The sequence below is a fragment of the Lipotes vexillifer genome, unplaced genomic scaffold (assembly GCF_000442215.2).
Source record: "Lipotes vexillifer unplaced genomic scaffold, Lipotes_vexillifer_v1.1 scaffold1017, whole genome shotgun sequence".
NCBI classification, from domain to species: Eukaryota; Metazoa; Chordata; class Mammalia; order Artiodactyla; family Lipotidae; genus Lipotes; species Lipotes vexillifer.
The window spans coordinates 957,184-983,138 of record NW_006772141.1 but is presented as its reverse complement, the minus strand read 5'-3'; the positions used below and the strand labels follow the sequence as shown (position 1 = coordinate 983,138).

Below are 25,955 nucleotides of genomic sequence, written 5' to 3'. Positions count from 1 at the left end.
CAAAAACGCTCCATTTCTATTCTCCTTCATTTATTTTAACTCAGTTCATCAAGCACCCTGTGAGCACCCATTTTGCGCTCAGCCCAGAGTCAGAGAGATGGAAAGACCAGGACCTTGGCCTCAGTTAACTGCAGTCTGGTGGTAGAGCTGAGCCACGGGGTTTGTGCCTTGCCCTGAAGTCACACAGCCTGGTTCGAATCTCCCCTGCACCACTCCCCAGCTCTGTGATCTGGGGCTAGTTGCTTGACATCTATGAGCCTCAGTTTCCCCATCTGTAAAATGGGCGTAACAAAAGTACCCACCTCATTAGGCATATCGTGAGGATAAGAAGAGTTCATCTCTCTGAAATGCTTAGGATGGTGTCTGGCACGCACGACCTGCCCAGTAAGTGTCAGCTATTATGATAAATGTTATAAAGGAGGTGGATGGAGCACTGTGGAAGCAGCAAGAAGGGACACCAGGACATTAAGGTGGGGGATCAGGAAGGCTTATCGATGAGTCTGTCCTGGACCCGGATGCGGAGGGACACACAGTGTCAGCCACGCAAGGAGGCAGAGAAAGGTGCTTCCCTCATGAGATGGAGAGCAGCCTGGCAAACGCTGGCAGCCTAGGAGGCAATGCCGAGCCAGTGACAATGTGACAGTGAGATGGAGGTGTGAGCGTGACTGGGGTCTCGGTCAGGGATCAGCACGTTTGTTCTGGGAAAGCCGGACAGTAAATATTTTAGGCTTTGAAGGCTGTACAGTTTTTGTCACAACTACTCAACTCTGCCCCTGGAGCATGAAAGTAGCGTTGGACAATGAACGAATGGGCGTGCCTATGTCCCAGTAAAACATAAAATGTGGATGCTGAGAACTGAATTTCATATAATTTTTTGTGTGTGTTACAAAATATGATGCTTCTTTTGATTTTTTTCTCTCAATCATTGAAACACGTAGAAGCCATTCTTGGCTTGCTGGCCATACAAAAGCAAGCAGCAGGCCAGATGGGCCTGTGGGCCATTGTTTGTTGACCCCTATGGAGGGGAGGCTGGGATGAGCCCAGGGGAATGAGATGGGCCGGGCGGTGGAAGCTACAGCACCAAGAAGCCAGTGTCAGGGCTCAAGCTGTGGTCTGCAGTACCAGGGAAGGGGAAGGGGAGAGAGGGTGACTAGATGGATGGAGAGTTAGGGTTTGCTGGGTGGGCGCAAAGGGAAAACAAAGGGAGCTGAAGGTTGTATGAGTGTCCTGTTGCTGCTGTAACAAATTACCACAACTTACTTGCCTAAAACAACACAAATTTATTATCTTACAGTCCTGGAGGTCAGAAATCTAAAATCAAGGTGGAAGCAGAGCTAAATTCCTTCTGGAGGCTCTGGAAGAAAATTCCTTCCCTTGCTTTCTCCAGCTTCTAGAAGCCACCTGCATCTCTGGATCCGAGGCCCCTTCCTCATGTCAGCCCGACCTGTCTTTCCATTGTCACGTCTCCTTCTTTGACTCCGACCCTTCTGCCCCTCTTTTATAAGGATGCTTGTGATTATATTAGGCTCACCTGGATAATCCAAGATAATTTCCCATCTCAAGGTCCTTAATCTTAGTCACATCTGCAACATCCCTTTTGCCATGTCAGGTGACACATTCACAGGTCCTGGGAATTAGGACATGGGCATCTCTGGGGACACTATTCTACTGATGACAAAGGTATTGACAGAAATGGACCAAAGAGATGGACCATGAGGTTTAAGCAGATGACACCACACCATCTCCATGTGTCCACAATGGCAGTCCATTAGGGTCGGGGACAGAGGGAAAGGGGCAACCAAGAGGGGGCTATAGATGAAGAGTTGATAAAAGAAGCCTCCAACCTGACATCGAAGGTCAAGATGGGTCATATGTGGGTGGAAAGGAGTGAAGGAGGTCATGGGAGATCAGAAGGAGAGAAAGGGAGGGGCCAGGGGCTCTGGGTGCCGTCTGCAAGGATGGTGAGTGACGCAGAGCAGACCAGGCTGGGCCCAGATGCCCTTCTCCTGTGATGCAGGATGTGACCCATGGGCATGTGGATGTCAGGGATAAGGCTAGGGCAAGGTGGGACTGTCCAGGGAGGTGGCTACATAATTCCTGGGGGAGGAAACGTTTGGAGGCAGTGGTGGGGATCTTCTCATGGCAGGTGTGTTGGAGAATAAACAGCCCCTACTGGAGAGGACTTTCTGGGGAAGCTGGGTGCCAGCTATCTGATTAGTACGTGGGAGGAGGGGAGACTGTGGGGTGAGGTGATGGGAGCCTAAGCCCCAGAACTGAGATGGGGTAGAAAAGAGGAAAAAAAGAAAGATGCTGTGAAATGCCCCGTTTTCCGGGGCCTGCCAGCTGGCTGTGAATCTGTCTTTGGCGTCTTGGCTCCTTCTTTTCATGGGGGTTGGGAGAGACTCTACCTGGGGGATGGGAGGGTTGGCGGAAAGAGAACTGAACAGAATGTCAGGACATGTGGATTCCAGCAGGGCTTCCAGGGAACACTGAGGTCCGCCCGTGCATCCCGCCACCTATCCCCAGTGTCAACCCTCATCTGTTGCTTCTGCCTCCTGTTCATCTCTCACACCCGTCCCCGCCTCTCCACCTCTCCCTCACTGGGATTTCTGAAAGGGCCTCTGTGGTTCCCAGGGGCTTGGGCCTCCACCAGGCTGTGAGTTTCTGAGCAGTTGAGACCACATCTTTTCACCTTCACAAACTCTGAGCCAATAGGTGATCAATACGTAATATTTAGTGAGTTGAATGAACAAATGAACAGATACATTAGGGAGCAGAGGACGTAGCGAGGCTGAGGGGCTGCATTGTCAGCATCACGGTAACTGTGCCTCAGTTTCCTCATCTGTACTAAGGGAATATTAATGGTACCCACCACACAGGATTAAAACAGAGCCTGGAAGGTAGCAAGTGCTCACAAAGGATCAGCTATGATGTGATGCAGGTAGTGACAGACCACACATTGGGGTTAGTTTGGGGGGTTGTATTGTAACATGAAAGCAGCAAGAGACTCATGAAAACCAAGCAAACAGAAATGTTTAAAGTCAACAGGATAGAAAGCAACAAGGTAAATCGAACCATTGCAACCCAAGGTCTATGTTGGGCAAGTTGGAAGAGCCCTATTGCTCTCTGTTATCTGAGACACCCAGTCAGGGTTTATACTTCTGCAAAACAAGTCCCAAAGTCCTTCAAGGTCTCCTGCACATCCGGCCCTCCCTTTGGTGCCCAGGAGGACCTTTGCCACCCCTGCTGTCTTCCTGTCCCAGAGAGGGTCACTGACACCATGTCTTGGGGCAGAAGAAAAAGAAGATGGGTCTGGGACATGGTGTCACTGCTAGAAAACAAGTGTGTGCTTTCTGAGATATCAGCAAGGGTTACTGAAAAGAGAAAAGAGATAAATTAAAGGGACTCCTAGCGGCCAAAATGTGACCACCTGACCGTCCAAAAGGAAATACTGATTATCATTAAACAGCATGGGTTGAGCCTCCTAAAAGCTGAAAGTCCATAAAGGCCATAATGGTCCATACATTCAAAAGGGTAAAGTTGAAATAAAGTGTAGAAAAAAATAGTGATAATAAAAACATTACTTTTACTAATTTTAACAAGTAGGGGAGGAGGTAATAGCTGGGTGTTTTATTCCTTCTAGTAACCTTATTGTCATTTACAGTGCATGGAGTTGCCTTCTTTTTCTCCAGGTAAGGATGAAGAGGGAAACAAGAAGCTGTGAATAAGTCAAATAGTTCCAGAAAAAGCAAGAATTGAACCGTGCACAGGAAGCAGCCCTAGAGGTTGTGTACAGAAGGAAAGAGGGTCCACCAGGGTGTTGCAAGTTGGTAGACTTGCAAGATGCTAGGAGGAGACAAACTGATGATGCAAACTCAGTCGATTTCCTGGACTCAAAAACCTTGACCATGCAGCTAACCTTACTAATTTAACCAAGTTATGAGAAGACAGACACAGTGCCAGTTATGCTAACAGAGCAGGCCTGATGTCAAACACCTCACCTAGCATCCCTACATTTAAGCTTCACAACAACTATATGAAAAAAGAGACTCTTAGTGTGCCCATTTTACAGAGGAGGAAACTGAGGCTCGGAGAGCTGAAACGAGGTCCTCCCCTGAATCCAAGTCCCCCCCCCTCCAGCTCCAACCACCCCTCACCCAACTCGGCCTGCTGCCTGTCACAGGTGCTCAGAAAGACACTAACCACACCTGGCTCTGTGCCCTCAGGAAGCAAAATGAGCCCAGCCCCCCGGAGAGGGGACTGGTAGCCTTTGGGGATAAGCAGAAGCTGGAATCTGAAGAGGTGTCCCTGGACAAATGTGCTACTGTCCAAGTCTTCCTCCTGCTCAGCCCCTGGGACCCATCTGAAAGGTTTCCCAGGCTCGGGACATCAAAGCTCACAAGTAGCTGGCATTGACTTAGGGCCCATCTGTGCCTGAGGCCACCCTCAGTCTTATGTATTATCATCTCACTGGCTCTTCACAATCCTGGTAGAAGTGACCATTCTTACCGTCCATCTCACAGATGAGGAAACGGAGGCAGAGAGAGGTTAAATGGCTAAGATCTCCCAGAGAGAATGGTGGAGTGAAGGCTCGGACCCAGATGCTCAGCCCCTGAGCCCATGCCTGAACCACTGAGCCACACTGCCTTCTGAAGAAGGGAGCTGGTGCCTGGAGGGGGGCTCCCATAGTGAGTATGGGGGGATCTGACTGTGGGCGTACATGTGACATGTCAGTGTGTGTGCCTGGGGCAGTCAGTACAGGCTGGTTTCCGCACTTTCTGGGGAACTCTACCAACAGGTGTAACATCCCTGAAGTTCACCATCGCTCTCTGGACCAGTCAGGGCCTCTGGTCCTTGATCTGCTTTGCCCCGGGCCCCTCGCACACCCCTCCCTTGCATTCCCTTCTTGCTGCAGACCCCACACCTCAGCTCTCATGCTTCTCTCCATCCCTCTCTCATCTCTCGGAAGGCCAATGGGGGGATAGGGTCTTCCCAGACACCCCTTTTTCACAGCCAGCCCACAGCATCTTCCTAGGATATATTCAGTCCCAGGGATCAGTCCAGATGTTACAATCGACAATTCCAGAAGTAACCAAGTGGACAGGACTTCCCCCACCTCGGCTTGTGGTTCGGGTCCTGGAGAATGGCCACTGGGTGCCCCCCACCCCGGGCATTCTGTCCTTACCCATTTTCCCAGATCAGCCCACCCCTTCTTCCCAGGATGCCGGTCTAGAGGAGCTCTCCGCAGCATGAAGTACTGGGTTGGGGGGAGTGGGAAGATGGGGAGACAAAGAAGGGCTGAGTGTGGAGCCCTTGACTCAGAAGGGATAGGTCCCAACCCTGAGCCCCACGTTCTCCCACTCTCCCCACCCTGCTCTTTCTTCACTCCACCTCCAAGTGCCCAGTCCCCCCGACATCCTGCACCTCTTTGTCCCACAGCCAGGGTCTGTGATGCACACCTCCCCCATACACACGGTCCCATCTCAATCTCTGCGGGGCTCTTCTTGTGCGTTTCAGAGGTGGCTCAGGCCTCGTCCCTCTACAGGTGGCCCTGGAAACCTGCCAGGACCCTGATGCCAGGCTCTGGGCCAAAGGATGTTAATCTTTTCAGGCAGGTGCTACCAGCCCGCCTACAGAGGCTCAAAGAAACTGGATGATCCTGGGTCACACAGCCAGACACAGCAGGTGACACACAGGCCTGCCTGGGCCGTGAAGGGCAGTCTGTCTCCTGGCAGCTTTGTGCAAGTCAGTTTCCTGCCCCAGGTCCCTGCCCCTCCCGGACATGCTGCCTGAGCCACCCAGAGCTTCCTTCCTCCTGTGCTGGCAGAGCCCGGGCGCTGCACTCAGGGACACACAGACTCCATGCTGCAGCCAGGTGCCCCAGGGGAAGGAGGGGTCCCTTCCGCTGCAGGAACTGGGAATTGAAGGTAGGGGGGTTGGAGAGGGGGCGGCACCTTCCCACCAGCCCCAAGCCACCTGGCTGAAAGGGTTGCTGCACCTGGCGACAGCCGGGGTGCTTGCCTTCGCCCATTCAGTGCGAGAGCTGGGAGGGGCAGCTGGGCGTGGAAGGAGGCCATTGCACAGATGGGGAAACTGAGGCACGGAGAGGGGAAGAAATGCCCAGAAGGTATGGAGGGCAGGCCTCACCTCACCACACCCTAGGTCTCCAAGCTGTGGGCAGATGTAGTGCCCTGGGGGAGATGGCCCTTCAGCCAGCTCAGGGGAAAGAGTCAGGGTTCTGAAGGCAGACTGTGGAACCGGGGAGTCAGGAGGTATGGGAGTGGGAGGTCCACCCCTTCCTGAGCTAATTTCTGCTTCTATATGAGGGGTGGTACATACTCCCCTCACAGGGGGTACTGACAGTACTGAATGAGGGAGTCCTGGGGGGAAGCTCCTGGATTGCTGCCCCCCACCCACCCACCCAGAATGACACCCGCGAGACCCACTGCCATGGGGATGCCAACATCAAAGGGGGCTCACCGTGTGCCCCCAGCACTGGGCCCTGAGCTTACCTGAAACTGCTGCATTTAATCCTCACTGCAGCCCAGCGAGGTAGGGACTGTCACCATCCCCATTTTACAGATGGGGAAACTGAGGCACGGGGAGGTTAAACAGCTTGCCTGAGAGCACACAGCCAATGAATGGGGGCCCTGGGTTCCCTGGTCTGACCCTGTGAGCTAGAGGAGCCTACAGGCTATTCACCTGGCGGAGTCCCACAGCTGGGACCGGGGGAATGAGAGAAAGACAAAGACGTGCTTGTCCACTGACTCAACAAATATCCACTCAACTCAAAAATATCCACTGCGTGCCAAGGGGGCGTGGGACGGTGCACACAGTGTGATGCCAACTGCCTTGGGTTTTTAAATGAATCAGGGTCAAGTAGGGCCCCAATGGCCTCAACCCTGCACCAACACCCCCAAGCACCACCAGTGCCCCCAAAAGCCTGCAGTAGCTCCTGCACGGAGCAACAGTCCCAAGGAAAATTCAAACAGCCTGTGGATCGCATTAGTCTGCCGGGGGCCGCATCCAGTGGAAACAGACGTGGGCCTGAGGCTGGCCAGGAACTGAGCCTCTTCCTGCCCAGAGAAGCCTGGAGAGAAGGTCTGAACAGAGAGCTGAGCAGACCAAAATCAAGAGCCTAGTGTATGCCCGGCGCTTTACATAAGTGATCTTGTGTATCACTGACAACTGTGCCAGGAAGTGGGACCTCCAAAGCCCTACGACACAAACAAAAATACCTCGTGGTTCAGAGAGATGAAGCAGCTTGCCTGAGGCTGCACAGCAGCTCCTCATAGGTTTACTCTCTGACTCCCGGCCTCTGCCCACGGCCACCCATACCAGCCTTAAGCGGCTGTATCAACAGCGGTCAAGCCCCATTATCTTTCCAGGGAAGTCGAGAGAGGTTTTGTATCCGGCTTGGTGACTTTGGGTGGATGAGCAGACTTTCACCCTGGGCCTCAGTTTCCCCATCTGCCAATTGGACTCATAACCTGCTTCACCCCCTGCATCTTCAGCAGCGGGCATTTCAAGGTGGCTCTATAAATGGCACCTCTTGCTACCAGTGGGGCAGCCACTGAGAACTCCCCAGTGGGAGCACCGGCCAGCAGAGTCATGCCATCCCGAAGGGCGTGAGTCACATGCCACCCCAGCTTGGAGGCAGATGCTGTGGTTTATGAGCTGGGCACAAAGACTCCCTTTGGCGTATGGAACAGAGGGCCGCACGCCGCCCAGGAGGAGCACAGACGGGCAGCGTGGGCAGGGGCTCAGTGTCGAGTCAGTGAGCTTAGTCCCTGTTTACTCCTCTGATAACTGGGGTGACCTTGGTTAATATTCACCAGCAGCCTCCCACATCGTCCCTCTGGATCCACTGCTTAAATACAGGCAAGGACAGGGCTCTGTCTCCCCAGCCGTGGTCACCAGCCCCGACCTGGGACAGTGAATCGTAAGTATGCCTTCCACTGGCAAGAGCCTCCAGAGAGGCCTCCGGGTCCCTGCGCTACCCGGGGAAGGCCCTGGGGCTGCAGGGAGGATGGAGAGGGCTGGGGCTTGGCCTCCTGTTGTCATAGTAACAGCAGCCCTGGGGGTCCTTTCCTGCTCCCCAAGCCTGTCCAGGGCCTCCCCAGTACCTCCCGGTGATTAAACTGGCCCTCTGTGGGCAGAAGTGGAAATGGGTGGCTGGCTCTGGCGTCCCGGGACCGAGGAAGGAGTACGTTTCTGCTGGCACAGTCTCTGTGTCTTTCCCGTAGGTTGTCTTCTGTAGGTCTCAGCACCTCCCCTACTGCTCGGGTGTGTATGTTTTTCCGCTTCTACAGATGAGAAAGATAAGGCTCAGAGGGAGACAGTGAGAAGCCCAGGCTCACGCAGGGACCAAGGCAGGGGGGCCAAGGCAGACCAGAAGCCCAGAGTTTCAGCTGCTCCTCGGGCCTCCATCCTCTCCCGAAATGCCCAGAAAAGGACCGCACCAGGTCTCAGCCTGGAGGTACCAAACTGGGCCCCCCCGTGCACTGTGGGCCTCTGGGCGTCGTCGTACGCAGCAGAAGATGGGAAGCTGGGGACGGGCACCGTCATCGGGGGGCTTTGAGCTGTATTCCTGAGCCCTCGCTCTGGCCAGGCAGCTTCTGCTGAAGCCTCTTGGCCATCTTCTGAGGTGCTTACCATGGCGCTCCCCTTTTACAGACGAGGGCATCCGGGACAGGGAGGCTCATCACTTGTTCCCAATCACACACCATGTAAGCTCAAGCTCAGGCTGCCTCGCTCCAGAATCCCCGCTCCGGACCCCAGGTCCACTGCCAACATGGTTCCCTCTGGCCTCAGGCGCCAGCTGGGGAATGGGAAGCCTGGGCTGGCCTTGAGCCCCCTCTCATGCTGGGTGACCCTAGAAAGTTGCTCAACCTCTCTGTCCTTTTGGTCAAAGGATAGATAACCTTTGCCCTCCTGACCCCACCCCACTCCCACTGGCCTTGATCCCTGGAGTTTAGGAAGTGATATGATTTTTCCATCATTGGTTTTTGGAGATGGGGCCTACAGAGAAGACCAAGGCCAAGGCAATCAGACTCCCCGAGAGGGCTCTGAAAGATTCACAGTATCAGTAACGACTGATGCCTCCTGAGAGCTGACTGCATGCCGGGCATTTCTTGGCACTTTGCACCTATTTCATTTGCATAATAGCTCCATGGGGTAAGTACACCCTTATCATCTCTGGGAAACTGAGGTTCAGAGAGGCTGAGTAACTTGTCCAAGGTCACACAGCTGATAGTGAATTGAACTTGGGCATTCTGGCCTCGTAGCCTCTGATCTTAGCCACAAAGTAATGTTGCCCCTCTTCATTTAGCCAGGCCACCTCTGAGTTTTCTGTTCCAAGGCCTCTGCGCTCAGCTTTATACACAGAGAAGGGTTAAATGCCAGACTCAGAAATCAAAATACCTAAATTCAGTTCTGTGGGGACTTCCCTGGTGATCCAGTGGTTAAGACTCCGTGCTTCCACTGCAGGGGGCGCGGGTTTGATCCCTGGTCAGGGAACTAAGATCCCGCAGGCCGCGCGGTGTGGCCAAAAAAAAAAAAAAAAAATCAGTTCTGTAAGCAACCAGCTCTGTGATTTTCAGTAATTTACTTAACTTCTGTAGTCCTCAATTTCTCCATCTATAAAATCAAGAAATAAAGTGAAGAAATAATAAGAAAGACCTGCTGTTTACTCAGTGTGGTGATAAGGAGGATGCTGATGGTAAATACCATTTGCTTGGAATCGGGCTTGGCAGCTCACAGGCATTAAATAAAGACTTGGAGAATTGAATTGAACATACTCCAAACTCAGAGGCCATTCTTTGCTCATCAGCATTCCCCTCTCTGGTCCTGGGTAGTGTGGCAACCGGCCAGGAAGAAATCTGCCAGTTCTCGAGCCTGAATCCTACCTGTACGCAGGTACGGGGAGGTCTTTCACTCCTGCTCGGTGCCTGCCCACCCATCACCTTGTTCGTTCCTCACGTCTGCCCTTCAAGGGATTCTTTTCTCCACTTTACAGGAAGCTGAGGCTCAAAGAAGTGAAGTCACTTGCCCAAGACCACTTGCCCGTAAGTGGCGGGGCTGGGTCACACCTGGGCTTATTTAGTGGCAGGTGTCAGCAGGTTGTGACCTTAGGCCACAGTCGCTTCCCTGGACCCCACTAGGTTGCTCTTGGTCACTCGTTTTATGTCCTGGGGGAAATGGCATGAGATTAGGCAAAGGGACAGCTCACTTTACTCTCCCTGACCTGCCCCTGAGTCCAGAAGTGTCACTGTGACATCTTCATTCCGTTGGTTTAAAGTGTGGTCCCTACACCTTTGGGCACGTCACCATTTCCTTTCTCATCTCCATTTGGTTCCCGCACTAGAATTTGGGGCGTGTGGGGTGCTGCTTTTGATAGAAGGGTGAGGAGAGAGAAGTCTTAGGCCCCCGAAGTTGTAAGGAACAGACTGAGAGGTAAAATGAAGCCAACAGGGGCTCAAGGTTAACGTCAGAGTCCTCAGGACCTAACTCTGACATTTGCAGGGTCTGAGACGTGGTGACATACAGTCCCATCTGTAGTTCGAGTGGTGGGAAAACCAAGGCTTGCTCAAGCCAGCTTTATCCCTGACTCACTGTGTGGCCTTGGCAAGGCCCTGACCCTTTCCTGGTCTCAAGCCGTTTACTGTGAAAGGAGGAAGCCAGAGTAGGTGATGTAACCCCCTGGCAGATGGACTGGGTGGGAGCCAGGGATGTGCTCACCCCAGCTGTAGCTCCACACCAGCCTTGTTACCTTCTTAAGGCCAGCAACCCTCTCAGCGGGAGGGCACCACATCCCATCCCGCATGGGAAGTCTCAGTCCCTGTTGTTCCACCAAAGCCAGATACCCCTTTAGTTAAAAATCCAGCATTGGTACACAGGGACCTCATTTAGATCCCCCCTCCCCGCCTCGATTTATACAGCTGGTGAGAATGAGGCCCCAGGACACGAAGATGCTTGCCCAAGGCCAAGTGGACAGAAATGGCCCTGTCAGGACTAGAAACCACGGCCTCTGGCCCTGAGACCACTCAGCATATTTAGTGTCCCCACCCTGCAGAAGCCCAAATCCCTCATGATCTCTGCGCCCTGCAGAGATGGGGAGCTTCCACAAACCATGAAGGACCACAGCAAAATCCAGTGGAGTTGTAGAGAGAAATCCAAGGGCAATGGAAATGTACAGAACTAATCTTAGCACGATCATAAGCTCTAAAACCACTGGCTAGTTTAAGAAAAATATAAACAAGTATTACGTAATGCGTGGTCTGCTCTATTTGGTTAAGTTAGAGGTTTGAAGGCCAGAAAGAAAGGTGGTGGAAAGAAGCCAGTCTTGTGCTTCATCCTGTTGTTTCATTGGAAGGAAACTTTTAAAAGTCCAAGGGGTAGGTGAAACCCAGCATTCCTTATTTCCAACTTTTTCCCCTCAGGTTCTCATATGCCAAGTTCAAGGGCTCCTTTGTCTTTGTATTTTATTAAAATGACAGTTTTGGTTATATGACTGACAGCTAGCAGCAGACGCACCCTTGTCCTCTGCTTGGACCTGAGTTTCTCCATCTGGGAAGAGAGCAGGTTGTACTTAGGAGGTCTCAGCCTAGTGGCCCAAGGCTGGGATCTATATGCAGTAGAGGGAGCTCCGTGGGCCAGAACTGGCCCCGTGTTGCTGCGGGTGACAATGACTTTGACTATCACTAGATAGAGCCTGACCTTGCTGGGTCAGCCACAAGCTTTGCCGTTCCTTACTGTCTCCCCCCAGCCATGGAACTCATCTCCCTCCCTGCCACCCTCGGAAGACTTCTAGCTTGCACCCCCACCAGCCTCCCCTCAATGTAATCTCTCTCAGATGCCTTCAGTGTAAGGCTCCGTGTCTAGACTTATTTCACTAAGTTCTCCCAACAATCTTGCTTTCTACATGTGACAAAATGAGGGCCAGAGAGACTAAATGACTCGAGCATAGTCACACAGCTGGTAGTGACAGAGACACGGATTAGAACCCAGGTCTGTCTGAACAGAAAAGAGATGCTTTTTCAAATCTTACCCACCCCACCTCACCCCTGCCCCGCCCAACAAACCCCACTTGACTGGAGGAACCAGACCTCTAACACCCACGTCCACGCTGAGCACAGAGCTGGGACACAGGTGGCGAGCGAGATAAGCAGCTAAGCTGACTGCAGCCCATTCCTGCATCTGAGGCCATGGACTCACACTGAGGGCAGCCCTCTAGCTCAGGAAAATCTACTAGGGGCTGAGGTTCACTATGAGTATTAAGGGGGTACGGCCTTCCATCTGGGTTCCCTCACAGCTCTTCTGTGTTCTGACTGGGTGTCACTGGGCAAGATCCTTCCCACTCTGGGCAGCAGCCTCTCTGTCCATTAAAAACCAGGGTTCAGCGGAAGTCCTCCTAGGGCTGTTCCAGGTCCAATCATCCCTGAGCCCGATCTGGCCCGCTTCCTGGGAGATCATCTACTTCCTGTGCCTCAGTTTCCTCTTTTGCAAAGTAGAGGCTGTGGCACTTACACCTCGGGGTCATTGCAGATGTTAGTGGAACCATCGAGAGCGTGGACTCCAGACCCAGACTACCTGGGGGTGTGATTCTGGTCCTGCTACTTTACTGCTCTGGAACCTTGGACAAGTGACTTAACCTCTAGGAGCTTGGTCTCCTCATCTGTAAGCCCAGGATAGTCGCCTGACCTACCCCATACGACTCTTACCAGAATGCAGTGAGATAAGCCAGTAAAGTGCTTAGAATGGAACTTGGTGTATGGTCATCGCCATAAAGCCTTTGCTGTCGTTCTGAGTCTTTCAATGGTGCTGATGTGGGAAAGTGCCCGGCACATAGATGCTCGATAAACTGTGGTTGCTTTGACATGGCGTCCATCGGTGGCCGAGAGACTCGTCGTGTGGCCTGACGCGGGTGTGGTACCCTTCTCTCTCTTGCAGGACAATGGCATCCTCCATCACGGGGGGCCTCCTCCTGCTGGCAGGCCTGTGCTGCCTGGTCCCCATCTCCTTGGCTGAGGGTCTCCAGGGACACGCTGTCCAGGAGACAGATGCATCCCAGCACGATCGTGAGCGCCACCAGGAGGCAGCCTGCCACAAGATCGCCCCCAACCTGGTCGACTTTGCCTTCAGCGTGTACCGCCGGGCGGCCCGTGAGTCCAACGCCACCAACGTCTTCTTCTCGCCAGTGAGCATCGCCACGGCCTTTGCGATGCTCTCCCTGGGGACCAAGGGTGACACTCACACTGAGATCCTGGAGGGCCTAGATTTCAACCTCACTGCAAGAACAGAGGCTGAGATCCACGAAGGTTTCCAGCATCTCCTCCACACCCTCAACCAGCCAGACAACCAGCTGCAGCTGACCACTGGCAACGGCCTGTTCGTCAACGAGACGGCGAAGCTAGTGGCTAAGTTTCTGGATGACGTCAAGAACCTGTACCACTCTGAAGCCTTCTCCGTCAACTTCAGGGATGCTGAAGAGGCCAAGAAAAAGATCAACGATTACGTAAAGAAGGGAAGCCAAGGAAAAATTGTCGATCTGGTAGATGACCTTGACCAAGACACAGTTTTTGCTCTGGTGAATTACATATTCTTTAAAGGTAAGGCTGCACAACCAGCCTGAAACAGAAACACCCCCAAAATATTCTCAAACACTCAGCTCTTAACTTTCCTGGCAGTGCAGAATAGGATACAGCCATGCATCTCTGCACGTGTTAGTCAATTTTCCACACATGACCGCTAAAACTTCCCACGATCAAATAGGGTTAGGGAACTATGGATTAAACAGTCAAAGTATCATCGTCTCTGCAGGACTTTTCAGACCTTAAATGTCCTAATGTGCATTGTAAATCCCTACCTGGGACGGGTGTATGATATGCAATGTCTCCCAAAATAGAGAGCCAGAAAAACAAATTTCGGCAGCGTGTACAGAGGAAATAGGATTTCCTGGAACACGCTTCTGACAACTCGAGTGTAGAGGAGACAGTGACACCTTTGGAGTCAGAAGGACCAAGGTTCAAATACTTCCTCTGCCACTTATGAGCCTCTACAAAATTGAAATTTTGGATCCTACTCCAGTCTTGCATTATCCTCCCAGAATACCTTTCTGTACACTGATTGCTCGTTTTAGCCCCATTTTATAGATGGTGAAGCTGAGGCCCCCAGAGAAGTATCTCACCAGGAGGCTCAGGGCTCCTTTATTCTACCACCGTTATTAAACCTTCTCCCAGTCCTGGCTGATGTCCACTGTCCCTTCTCTCCAGGAAAATGGGAGAAGCCCTTTGAGGAAGAGCACACCACAGAGAGGGACTTCCACGTGGATGAGGAGACCACCGTGAAGGTGCCGATGATGAACCGCCAGGGCATGTTTGACCTCCACTACTGTGACAGGCTCTCGAGCTGGGTACTGCTGATGGACTACGTGGGGAACGCCACCGCCCTCTTCATCCTGCCCGACCAGGGGAAACTGCAGCATCTGGAGGACCAGCTCAGCAAGGGGCTTCTCGCCAAGTTCCTGGAAAAGAGATACGCAAGGTGACTTCCCAAACCAGAGGCCAGCCCAGGAGCTGCCACAAGAGGTCCAGCCTGAAGGGGGGCGGGGGGCGGTAGACCCACGTCCCATGGCCATGACCGCTGTGTGTGAACTTGTGCCTCCAGCAGAGGCCAGCATCCGTGCAGGTAGTACCAGCCGGGCTCCATGGGAGGGACGGTGCCCAGGGGTGAGGAGTGAAAGTCCTGTCCCTGAGGACTTCCTCCCCAGCCTGGACACTGCCACTTCCCAGTGGCCAGTGCCCCATGCAGGGACAGCAATGCCAACCCATGTTGTGGGCAAACCCAGAAGGAAGAGGTGGGCTTCCTGGCAAAGGTGGCAGTTGAGTGTAGAGTTTCAGGACAGAAAGTCCACGGCAAGGCAGAGGGGAAACCTGCTAGGAGAGGCTGGAAAGGCAAAGGCCCAGAGCGGGAAACTCCAGGACACGTTTGACGCTGGTTCTGGATCCTCTGTCACTAGATGATTGTGGTTGGGCCCCGTCATGAACCCCAAATTAGTACATGTCTCTGTATTTGTAAATATGCCCATGCCCAGATGAGCTGTTTTCTCAGGTATAATATAAAACAAAAATACAGAGAAGTACTCATCATTCACTGAACAGATGTCACTCAGGACCTGCCACCACGCCCCATGGTCCTCTGGGATCCTGGCCCCGGAGAAGTCCTAGTCTGAGGGGTGACCAAACCCTGCAGGGGAGCAGTGTGCACAGTCCTTCCAGAGGACACCCTGGATCCTCCAGGAGGCCTTATCAGAGGAGGTGGCATTTGAGAGGCTTTACAGGACAAGAGGATCCCTGTGATTCTAACATTCTCTGACCCCACGTGTAGGGGAACTAAAAGTAGAATAGACCAAGGCTGACCTCACATCCGTGCATGGGCAGGGGGAGAGGGCGCCAAGTGGGAGGAACAACCAGAAAAGGAAACACTTTCAGTTCTGTGAAACTTTTTTATTTTCTAACCATCGTGACAGTTCTGCCAATTTACACTTGCCCAAACTGTCCATTTCTGGAACCTATGATCTCAAAACTCTCCTGGGTAAACTGGGCATCACCAAGGTCTTCAGCAACGGGGCTGACCTCTCGGGTATCACTGAGGAAGTGCCTCTGAAGCTATCCAAGGTGAGTGTGTCCTTGACCTCTGTAGGTCAGAATGTGCATGGGGGCTGCAGCTCAAGGGTGAGGCTGAGGAAGGGACAGAGGGACACAGGCACACCTGCAGACTGAGGTCCCTGAGGAATGCCATCGCTCCACCAAGACTGCAATGTGGTCGGATGATGGAGGGGGACAGGTGGCCTCACATGCTTGGTGCATTTTATTTAAGGACCTCCTCTGAGGTTGTGCCACTCACCCTGTCTCATCCTTGGCCGGGCACTTCCCTTCTTTGGGTCCCGATAGACAGCTGTTTACAGAGAGAGGCTTAGGCTCAGGGATTGCAAAGGACCTTTGGCCCTGCACCTGTGATACCAGGAGCTACCGGTGAATCACTGAGTCTGTGTTACAGAGTGATTCCGACCAAAGATGCCATTTACGCAGGAGAATTACAGGGAAACAACTGCAGTTCAGTGACGGACTGTGAGCTGAGTGCCTGGGTGGGGATGAGGCGTGTGAAGGTCCCCATCGAAGCCCTGGTCCCCAAGGAGTTTAGAATCTGGTCTACAAACAAGTGCAGAGCCAAGGAGACAAAGTACAAGAAAATCCGCCTCCCGAGGTGGTGGGTTCCTTTCCAGGGCCGTCGAGGAGGCTGGTCAGGAAGGGGTGAGGGTCCCCTTGTGGGTCAGACACAAGCCTTGAGAGCCACGCTTGTGTGTCTCCTGCAGGGAGGGGCGGACAGGACAGGCGATGAGAGAGGCCAGAGCGGGCCCCTCCCTGGGCAAGGCTCTCCTCACGCCTTGCACCCGGGCGTGGCTGGGGGCCGGCAGCCTGTCTCTGTTCAGATGGAACCTGTGTGCTCTCCCCTTGGCAGGCGGTGCACAAGGCTGTGCTGACCATCGATGAGAAAGGGACAGAAGCTACGGGGGCCACGATTCTGGAAGCCATCCCCATGTCAATTCCCCCGGAAGTCGAGTACAACAGACCCTTCTTTTTCATCATCTACGATAAAAGCAGCCAGGCTCCCCTCTTCGTGGGAAAGGTGGTGAATCCCACCCAAAAATAACTGCCTCTCTGGGTTCAGCTGTCCCCTGCAGGCCAGGTCCCCTTCCTCCATGGCATTAAAGAATGACTGACCCGGCCCAAGCTTGTGTGTGGCGTGTAAATCCCTCATCCTCTTGCGTCTGAGTCTCTCTTTACGTCCCCAGGATGTGTGTGAAATCCAGGCCGTGGCGATCTTTCAAGTGTCCACTGCGCTACGGTTTACTAGCATTTGCACCACCCAGCCCTGTGCTAGGCCAGGATGAAATGTAGGCTCAAACCCACAGCTTGCTGCCCCTTCCCCAGTCACTGTGGAAAACCTCCAGGCTTTCCAGTCTCCTCTGGGACCCCCAGGGGAAAATCGCACGGGCTCAGAATCCAGCCCGTGGTCCCCACCTCCACCCAGTGTCCACCAGGTCCTCTGCTCAGCGTCCCACCCCCTGCTGGTGCTCACTGCGACACCCGGTGAGAGCCCCTCACCCTGCAGGGCTGCCACTGCTCCCAGAGCCCTCAGCTCACACGGGGACACTGGGCCGCCGCGTCACCAGCAACAGGAGACCAGATCCTCTCCTTGCCCCACACTGTCACCTGAGCCAGGCTTGAGCCCTGACCACTCACAGGTCTTTCCTGCAAAAGGCTCTGGCTGGTTTTTCCAGGGACCCTTTCCCATGGGGCTGGACTGGGGACACATACTTCTCTCTTTGTTGCTCCATCTCTGCTCCAAGACCCTCAAATGTAGCACTCCTAGAAGCAGGTCTCATCTCCCCAGTGAAGCGAAGGTCTTGGTCTGTATCACTTGCTCAGACTCACCCAGGATGTCAGGCCCCCAAGACCGCTTAGCCTACGACCTCTTGTCTTCCCTAATCACACAGCCAAGGTGCCGCAGACGGCTCTGCAAAGTTCCGACAGTGATTCCTTGGCCGTAGGAGAGAAAGTAGAGCAGACGCCCGGTGCCCCAGCTGCCCTCCCTTAGCTAAGCTGTGTCAGGGGCCACATTTCCACTTGCCTTGTTCCTACCCCAGGGCCCTCCCTGTGGTCTTTGGAGGAAAACCATAGCTCCCTGGGCCACAGTCAGAGGCTGTCCCGGGAACAGACCTTTTCACTAAGGGCCACGTGACTCCTTCTGGCCCTCCAAGCCCCCGCTGGAGGGCTGCTGCAGTCAGGAGGCCTGGCTGGAGCCCAGCCTGAAGGAGCCAGCTCCCTGAACTCTCGCGGAAATACGCTGGTCCCGTGGAAGGACGGCCCTGTCGAAGGACGGCCCCATCCTACACAAATCCAGTAATCACCATCTAGCCTCTCACTGGGATGAATGTATACCGAAAGAACAGGCTTGAGTCATGTCAGATTTACACCGTTTAAGTCAAAATGGCCACATCTGTGCAATTTCACGTAACATAATGGATACAGTTGGACTGTTTCCCAAATAAGTCTCTAACCTCTTGAGTTTTCTCTGCCTAGAGGCTTCCAACTTCTACAAATTCCGTTAATGATACGGACATCTTCCAGCACTTAGAATGATGCCAGACCTGAGGGTCTGAAGACCTGGATCAAGTTCAGAATCTGCCACTTCCCAGCTGTGTGACTTTAGTGAAGTTGCCAAGCCTCTCTGATCCTCAATATCCTCATCACGGTTACAAAACCTATGTTGAGTTGCTGTGAGGTTCACATCAGAGTGTTAAAATGGATTTTAAAGGAGAGCAGAGGAGGGCACTGGTGGCAGGGACGATGTTTGCTGCCTTTATGAGCTCCTTCTCTAAGCCTGGCTCCCTGGGAGGGGCCGTTCAAGCATTTTCTCATTGAATCCTCATGGCTGCACTGTGATGTTGGGAGTGGAGCTGCTCTGCTCTTATATGCAGCACGTTCTATAGATGAAGAAACTGAGGCTCAGAGAGGCTCACTGTCTTGTTCAAGGTCATGGTAAGTGGCAGAGCTGGCCTCCGACGCTCTCCTTGTTCCCCCAGACCTCACCACATCACACCAGATGGGCCACGTGGGACTTAGGCAGAGATAAATCCCTCCTCGAAGTGTGAGGAGTGCTGGATGCCTCTGCAAGAAAAACAGTCCCCGGACCTTCCGGAGCTCTTCCCACCTGAGTTTAAAGAGCTCACTCACCGCCTTGAGCAAGAACACGGCGTACTCCCCGACACTGGCTTCTGGGGAAGTAAAGGGTCAGATGCAAAGGCCACTGGGAATTCCTGAGAGTCCAGAGAATTCACCTAAGATACCATCATTTTACATCAAAGAATGGCCTGTCATTACATTAGTCTGGACTCGGGCTGGCAAAGCCCCAATTCAAACTTAAAGCCCCAGAGGGGATTTCATCGGTTCATATGGGAACAAACAGGGTCCATTCGTTGGGGTGGGGCAGGGGGCAAAGCGTCAGGGCAGCCTTGTCATAAGGAGCACAGAGTGTGCCACAAACCAGGCAGGACAGCCATAAACCTCAGCTTTACCTGTTCTTTGGAGTTTCAAAATGTATTCACTGCCTAGTCTGACCCTCAAAAATCGGTTCTTGAAGGACCCAGCTGGGATCGTTATCCCCAAGGTACAGATGGGGAGATGGCAGGTTGGGAGACCTGCCCAGCACAGTCCTGGAAGGCAGGTCCCTCACACTTCAGCCCGGGCTGCCCTAATGCCATATACTCCCCAATCCATCTCAGACCTTAGGAAGAATGCCAACCTCCCGGTCCACATGGGGTCCACCTCTCTGCCCTAGCACCAGCTGAAGCACAACTGCTAGGGGTTCTGGGCTGGTCCAGGTCAGTTTGCCCCTCCAGGCAGGGACCCAGCTCTGCTCTGAGACAGATGAGAGGGAAACACACGAGCACGCTCCAGGCTCGGACAGGGACAACGTGGAAGGGACATTTACACCCCCCTATCAGTCTGCAGGAAAAAGACATACCAATTCGATTTTAAGCATAAATAAATGAACCTTCGTGGTTATGTGCAAGCTCTGCCTTGACTGGCGGGGTCATCTGAGATCCGTTCATAAAATGAAGACAAAGGTCAAGGGTACTTCTGGCATCTCACACATGCACACTAATTCGGAAGCGAGAGGTACTGATTACATGTTGATTTTCATCCCAGGAGCTCACTTGATCCTCTCCACAGGCCCGTGGGGTGGGCATTAGTTCAACAAGGAAAAGAAAACCTTTACTGGGTGTCTGCAATGTCCCAGGGATGGGGAGGAGACCCACCCTCAAAAAACACTTGTCTATATGGCTGTGGATAATGGGGAATGCATGAGGCTGTGATATCATGATCAATAAGAAGAAATATATATATATATATGGTCTTCATCCCAGTTCTGGCACAGAGATCCTGAAACGCTTGGATTTTCCTAAGTGATGAGCACCAGAAAGGTGGGTTTTGTTATGTTAATGAGGTGATTTTGGAAAGCCCCTAGGTCCCCTAAGGATGGGGGTTGGTTGCCATGGGAAACCAGCCTCTGACCTCCAGGAGGGGAAGAGAGATTGGAGATTGAGTTCAATCACCAATGGTCAGTGAGTTAATCAATCATGCCTGTGTAATAAAGCCTCCAAAAAAGCCAAAGAGATGGGGTTCAGAGAGCCTCCAGCTTGGTGAACACGTGGAGACTGGGGAGAGAGATGAGCGTGGAGGGGACGCGGAAGCTCCACTCAGTGGAGCTCCACGTGCCCTACGCATGTCTTCCATCTGGCTGTTCCTGAGTTAATCTTTTTGACTCAGCTGGTAATCTAGTAACAGAAGGTTTCTCTGAGCTCTGTGAGCAGCTCCAGCAAATCAGTTGAACCCAAGGAAGGAGATCATGGGAACCTCCAATCTATAGCCTGTGGGTCAGAAGCACAGGTGACATCCTGGACTTGAGTTTGGTGTCTGAAGACGGGGTGGGGCAGTCTTGCAGGACTGAGCCCTTAACCTGTGGTAGTTAATGCCGGCCCCAGGTACATAGTGTCAGAATTGAATTGTAGGACAACCTGCTGGGGTTGGAGAATTGCTTGGTGTGGAGAAAACCCCACACGCGCTGGAACTGGGTACAGAATCATTAGAGGCCCGGCTCCGTGGTGACTGTGCACCTTCAGATCCCTTCCAGAGCCGTTAGGAATGATCCACAAACAACGTGGATAGCTTGAGAGCTCCTTTAGAGGCTGGGGACTTTCTGCCGCTGTCCTTTGTTGGGTATTCACACTCAGTGCCGCAGGCGGAGCACGCGGCCTCCCTCACGGCCAGGCCCTGCCAGGACAGCTTCTGAATGAAGTCTGAGCCTAGTGTGAGAGAACATATGGAGTGCCCCTGGGTGGAGAAGTCAGAGAAAGGTACTCTCACCAAGATGGTTCCCTCCCCGGCGAGGACACAGCCAGAAGCCCAGGGTGGTATGAGACTCACTCTGGCATAACATGAGAGATATTAGGAGACAGCGCCTGTGTGCCTTTGAGACAGTTCCTCAACCTCTCTGTGCCTCAGTTTCCTCATATGTAAAAAGTGAAAAAGAGTATCTACTTTGCAGCGTTTCCATCTGGACTCTATGAAATGGCTCATTTCTATCAATATAACGGCTCTTGTTTTGGGCCTGGGCAGCCCAGAAGTTGTCTGTGGGCTGGGTGTGAGGCCATGGGGAGACCTGGCCTCAGTCTCACAATTCTGGGTGGTGTGAGCTGTCTAACTCAGGCGCAGGTTTCTGGAAGCCCACTGTCCCACAGAAATAAGCCCCATGTTCCAAGATCAGCTTTATCAGAAACAAAGGTGCTGTATGTCCCCAAAGGCCTTATTTTTGTCTTTTCACTCAACTGGTTTGGCACCTTGGCAGGAAAGATGAGGCTGTTCAATAAAGCTTGAGCGATGCCAATAGCAGGCACTCTGATGGTTGCAGCAGTCTTGTGACTGGTGCTGTTGGTGTCCTGCTTGCTGTAGCAAAGGTTACATAAGGAACGAGCAAAGGAACCAGAGTCGGAAGAACTGAAGCAGGAACTTGGAGCCTCCTGCAGCCTGGTCCCTGTTTTGCTGTGATGGGCAGAGCCCCTGAACACATCCCACAGGAGACAAAGAGAGTGAATGAGATATCATCTTGGCCGTGTTAAGCCCTTGAGGTTCTGAGCTTGTTTGTTACTGCAGAGTAACCCAGCCCATCCTAACTAATACAACTAGAATTCGAGAAATTGCACTCAAAGAAGTCTTCACCTAAGAAGCAAGCCTGAAGTGATGACTAAGACTGAAAAGGAAGGCTGAGGAGCAACCCTCAGGAGGGAACCACAGCAGAAGGTGCCAGAAAGGGGTGCTAAGTAAGTGCCAGGGAAAGACAGCCCAGGTGTGGTGGTGAACACATGCCAGGAAATTTGGGGGATGTGGGGCTGAGTCATGTAAGACAGGGTACCAGCAGGTCAGTCCCAGGGGAGGGCCTGACCCGGGTGGAGCTGTCAGGTAATTTACTAGGACGTTTGCTCGCAGGAGGCAAAGCTGCCTTTCCATGGTCAGGTGCTTCCTTGTTATTAGGCATCACTTTGGTTATCTAAGAGCAACGTGAACATCATATAATGAGAAATCAGAGCCATCAGAATCTTTTTTTAATGTCACGGTATGACTTTCACAAAGAGCACAGTGAACAGAGCAAGTTAGAAATACATATTAAGTTTTTAAAAAATGATTCTTTTCTTTAGTCCTCAGATGTCAATAGCCTTGAAATATGGTCTGAGTATTATCAATATTATCGTTGCAATTTCCTTTAGTTCTGAGGTGACTTTCAGCAATGTTAGGACGAAAGTGCTAACGGCAGTATAAACAAAGTAGAGAGAACCCAGGAATCCCAAATCAACCTTCTAATGAACGTGAAACCCTGAGCAGGCCATTTGATCTCTGTGTGCCTCGGTTTCCATTCCTGCAAAATGGGGATAACGAGACCTAACTCACTCGTTTCCTACTTTGGATGATAAATAAATAAATAAGAATTTTTTTTTTTTAAAGAAGGTCAACCATTCATCAGGCACAGTTCTAGGCTCTGGACAGATTTTAATCACTCCTCTCAATAGCTCTGGGAGACCAATCTCAAGGAGAGATGAATCCTTGGTCTTGCATGGTCACAAGGCTCCCATCACCCCATCCTCCCAGGTGGCCTTGTACCTGCCGGTTCTGCTGGACTAGACCACTTCAGGGAAGAACAGCCAGGCCCTCAGATGATATCAGGCACGCGCTGGCTGAGCTCTGGAGGCTCCCCAGGCTTATTTCCTTCAGGGTGTGGGGGGTAGGGCCCCGTAGGACTGAGCATCCCAACGCCCTGAGACTGCCCTATAAGTAGACGAAGGCACGTGCCAGTGTGGTACAGCCTGTGGGGTGAGTCCAGCCCAGTGAGCCTCCCGGAGGAAGAAGAGATTTCCATGCACTGAATGAGTAGCTCTCCATCAGCCCTGTCCTGAGCTGACACGGGTGCGTGAGGCCGGGCCACCTTGACAGAGGAGGAAACTGAGGCACAGGCAGGTTTGGCTCCGATTTGCAGGGTCAGGATTTGAAGGCGGGCAGTCGCTGTTCTGCAGCACAGTCGGTGGGGAGGATGGAACGACATCATTCAAACCCCCCCATTCTTTTGCAGATTCTTTTCCCTTATAGGTTATTACGGAATACTGAGTAGAGTTCCCTGTGCTATACTGTAGGTCTTGGTTGATTATTTATTTTATATATAGTAGTGAGTATATGTTAATCCCAAATATCATCGTACACCTTAAACTTGCATAATGATATAAATCAATTAAATCTCAATAAAGTTGGGGGGGAAGGAAGTAAATGCTATAAAATAGTTAAAGGCGAAAAATGTAGCTACAAACAACCTGAAGAAAATATAGCTGAATATTTAACTGAAAAAAAAAAAAAAAAAAAGGTCCCAGCACACAGGAGGCCCCTATAATAATACAGGCTGGTGGGCGGGGCTGCTTCGGGGTTACCTTTCTCCTTCTCCCACCCTCCCCAGGCTCGGACATAACCCCATGGCCTTGGTGGTCTTCACCTTTGTGTCTCCCCCCCCCTGTAGAAGGCAGGGACGAGGCCCCCTGGAGGGACCGCACCCCGTGCCCCATTCTCTAAAATGCTTCTCTGCCTCAGGATCCTTCCCTCTTTTTTTTTTTGTTTTTTTCCCGCTTGTTTGTTTTTGTTTGTGTTTTGAGGTAGATACTATTATTTCCTTTTTCTTTATTGTTTATTTCTTTCTTTTTTTTTTTATTAAGAAGATTCTCCTTTCTTTCCTTGTTCTTTTCACTTCCAGCCAGAGCCAGAGTCTTTGGCCTGGCCTGGTAGTTTCCATGCCCCAGCACTTAACTATCTTGCTGGAGAAAGCTGACCCCCCGTGATGGCCTGTCCCCCAGATTTTCAGAGGCCAGCCCAAGGTCTCCCCCTCTGCTCCCCAGTGGACCCCTGGCCTTGACCTCATTGTTGGAACTGCTCCTCTGAAAGGTTGAGGTGTATTCATTAACTCCTCAGATAACCCTGCTAGCTTTTCTGTCACCTCCTCCCCTTTCTTATCTGGGTTCACGGCCCCATCTTCTATCTGCTGGCCCCTCACTGATCCTAAAAGCTTTAGTTGGCAAAACCCACCGTCCCCTTCCCCCAGAGAGCTCAAGAAAGGCTTTTGGGGGCTCTGGCTGCATGTGAGTGTCTAGCTGGAACAGCCCTGATACTCAGGGGCTGTTGTCATTAAGCCTCTTAAAGGTGCTGGTCATCAAGCTCCTGGTAGCCAAAGGACCACAGAGGCATCTGAGCTCCCAGGCTGACAGCCGAAGAGATTTTTCTGTGGTCTCCCGAAGGCCTCGCACAACTTACCACAGCAGAATCCTGGGGTCCCTTGACAAGGTCCCCACCCAAGAAGAATGAACACCCCAAACTGACTGAGTCCATTCAACTCTTTGGCCCCAGCGAGCAAACTCAAATGGGAAGCACTTGACCCAGACCCATTCGGAGAGGAGAAAAGTCTGGTCAACCAGGGAGAAGGAGGCCCCCCAAGTGGGTCTCGCGCTCTGAGCCCTTCTGCCTTCAGCATGGGAGCTCCACAGGGGTGCTTTGGCCCTGGGGGACCCTGGGCAATGCCTGGACAATTTCCTATTGTCACACCTGGGGGTGGAGAGGGGCCACTGGGATTTAGTTTTATCCAGGATGCTGCTAAACACCCAACAATGCACAGGACAGCCTCCCCACAGCACAGAATTTTCCAGCCCAGAAATAGTACTGAGCTTGAGACCCCTGATTCCCTCTGTGCCCAGCCCTTAGAAGAAGCCAAGCTCCCACTTCAGGAGGTAGTTATTGGATGAACAGCCCCCTGAACACAGAACACCGGGCCAGAAGCAAAGAGACCTGTCTGTCTTGGCTCTGCTTGGCCCGCTATGTGGCCTCGAGCAAGTTAATGACCCTCTCCGGGCTTCACGTTTCACATCCTATAAAATGAAGATAACAAAACACTCCACGAGACAAATGTCTGTGAGGGCCGCGAGGTTGAGGGTTCTCATGTGCTCTAATTCAACAGCCTTCTCCAGGCCTAGAACATTATAGAATCAGATGATAATGAACTCCAGGCTCAAGTGGCCTATAAAGTGAGAGCTGTAGCAGTTTCAAGAAAAAGGAGATGGAGGAGGCGTGTGGAGTTAGGGAGAATCTGGGCCTGAATCAGGTAAGCCCTTCTGTGTTCTGACTGGGTGTCACTGGGCAAGATCCTTCCCACTCTGGGCAGCAGCCTCTCTGTCCATTAAAAACCAGGGTTCAGCGGAAGTCCTCCTAGGGCTGTTCCAGGTCCAATCATCCCTGAGCCCGATCTGGCCCGCTTCCTGGGAGATCATCTACTTCCTGTGCCTCAGTTTCCTCTTTTGCAAAGTAGAAGCTGTGGCACTTACACCTCGGGGTCATTGCAGATGTTAGTGGAACCATCGAGAGCGTGGACTCCAGACCCAGACTACCTGGGGGTGTGATTCTGGTCCTGCTACTTTACTGCTCTGGAACCTTGGACAAGTGACTTAACCTCTAGGAGCTTGGTCTCCTCATCTGTAAGCCCAGGATAGTCGCCTGACCTACCCCATACGACTCTTACCAGAATGCAGTGAGATAAGCCAGTATAGTGCTTAGAATGGAACTTGGTGTATGGTCATCGCCATAAAGCCTTTGCTGTCGTTCTGAGTCTTTCAATGGTGCTGATGTGGGAAAGTGCCCGGCACATAGATGCTCGATAAACTGTGGTTGCTTTGACATGGCGTCCATCGGTGGCCGAGAGACTCGTCGTGTGGCCTGACGCGGGTGTGGTACCCTTCTCTCTCTTGCAGGACA

The 25,955-nt window shown here is 52.5% G+C and overlaps 1 protein-coding gene across 2 annotated transcripts; it reads left to right on the top strand.

Annotated features, from left to right (window-relative positions):
* The first annotated feature begins 6,109 nt into the window (after positions 1-6,109).
* On the top strand, positions 6,110-16,807 carry SERPINA1 (serpin family A member 1). Of its 2 annotated transcripts, XM_007447317.1 has the most exons (6): positions 6,110-6,127; positions 7,842-7,942; positions 12,952-13,610; positions 14,274-14,544; positions 15,530-15,677; positions 16,522-16,807. In XM_007447317.1, exons 3-6 carry the CDS (start codon positions 12,956-12,958, stop codon positions 16,711-16,713), a joined length of 1,266 nt encoding a protein of 421 aa, XP_007447379.1. In that variant the 5' UTR covers positions 6,110-6,127; positions 7,842-7,942; positions 12,952-12,955; the 3' UTR covers positions 16,714-16,807. The 2 variants fall into 2 exon arrangements, with proteins under 2 accessions (XP_007447379.1, XP_007447378.1); XM_007447316.1 differs by lacking the exons at positions 6,110-6,127; positions 7,842-7,942 and adding an exon at positions 14,693-14,719 and having other exon boundaries at positions 12,956-13,610; positions 14,274-14,520; positions 16,522-16,773.
* Positions 16,808-25,955: the final 9,148 nt, after the last annotated feature.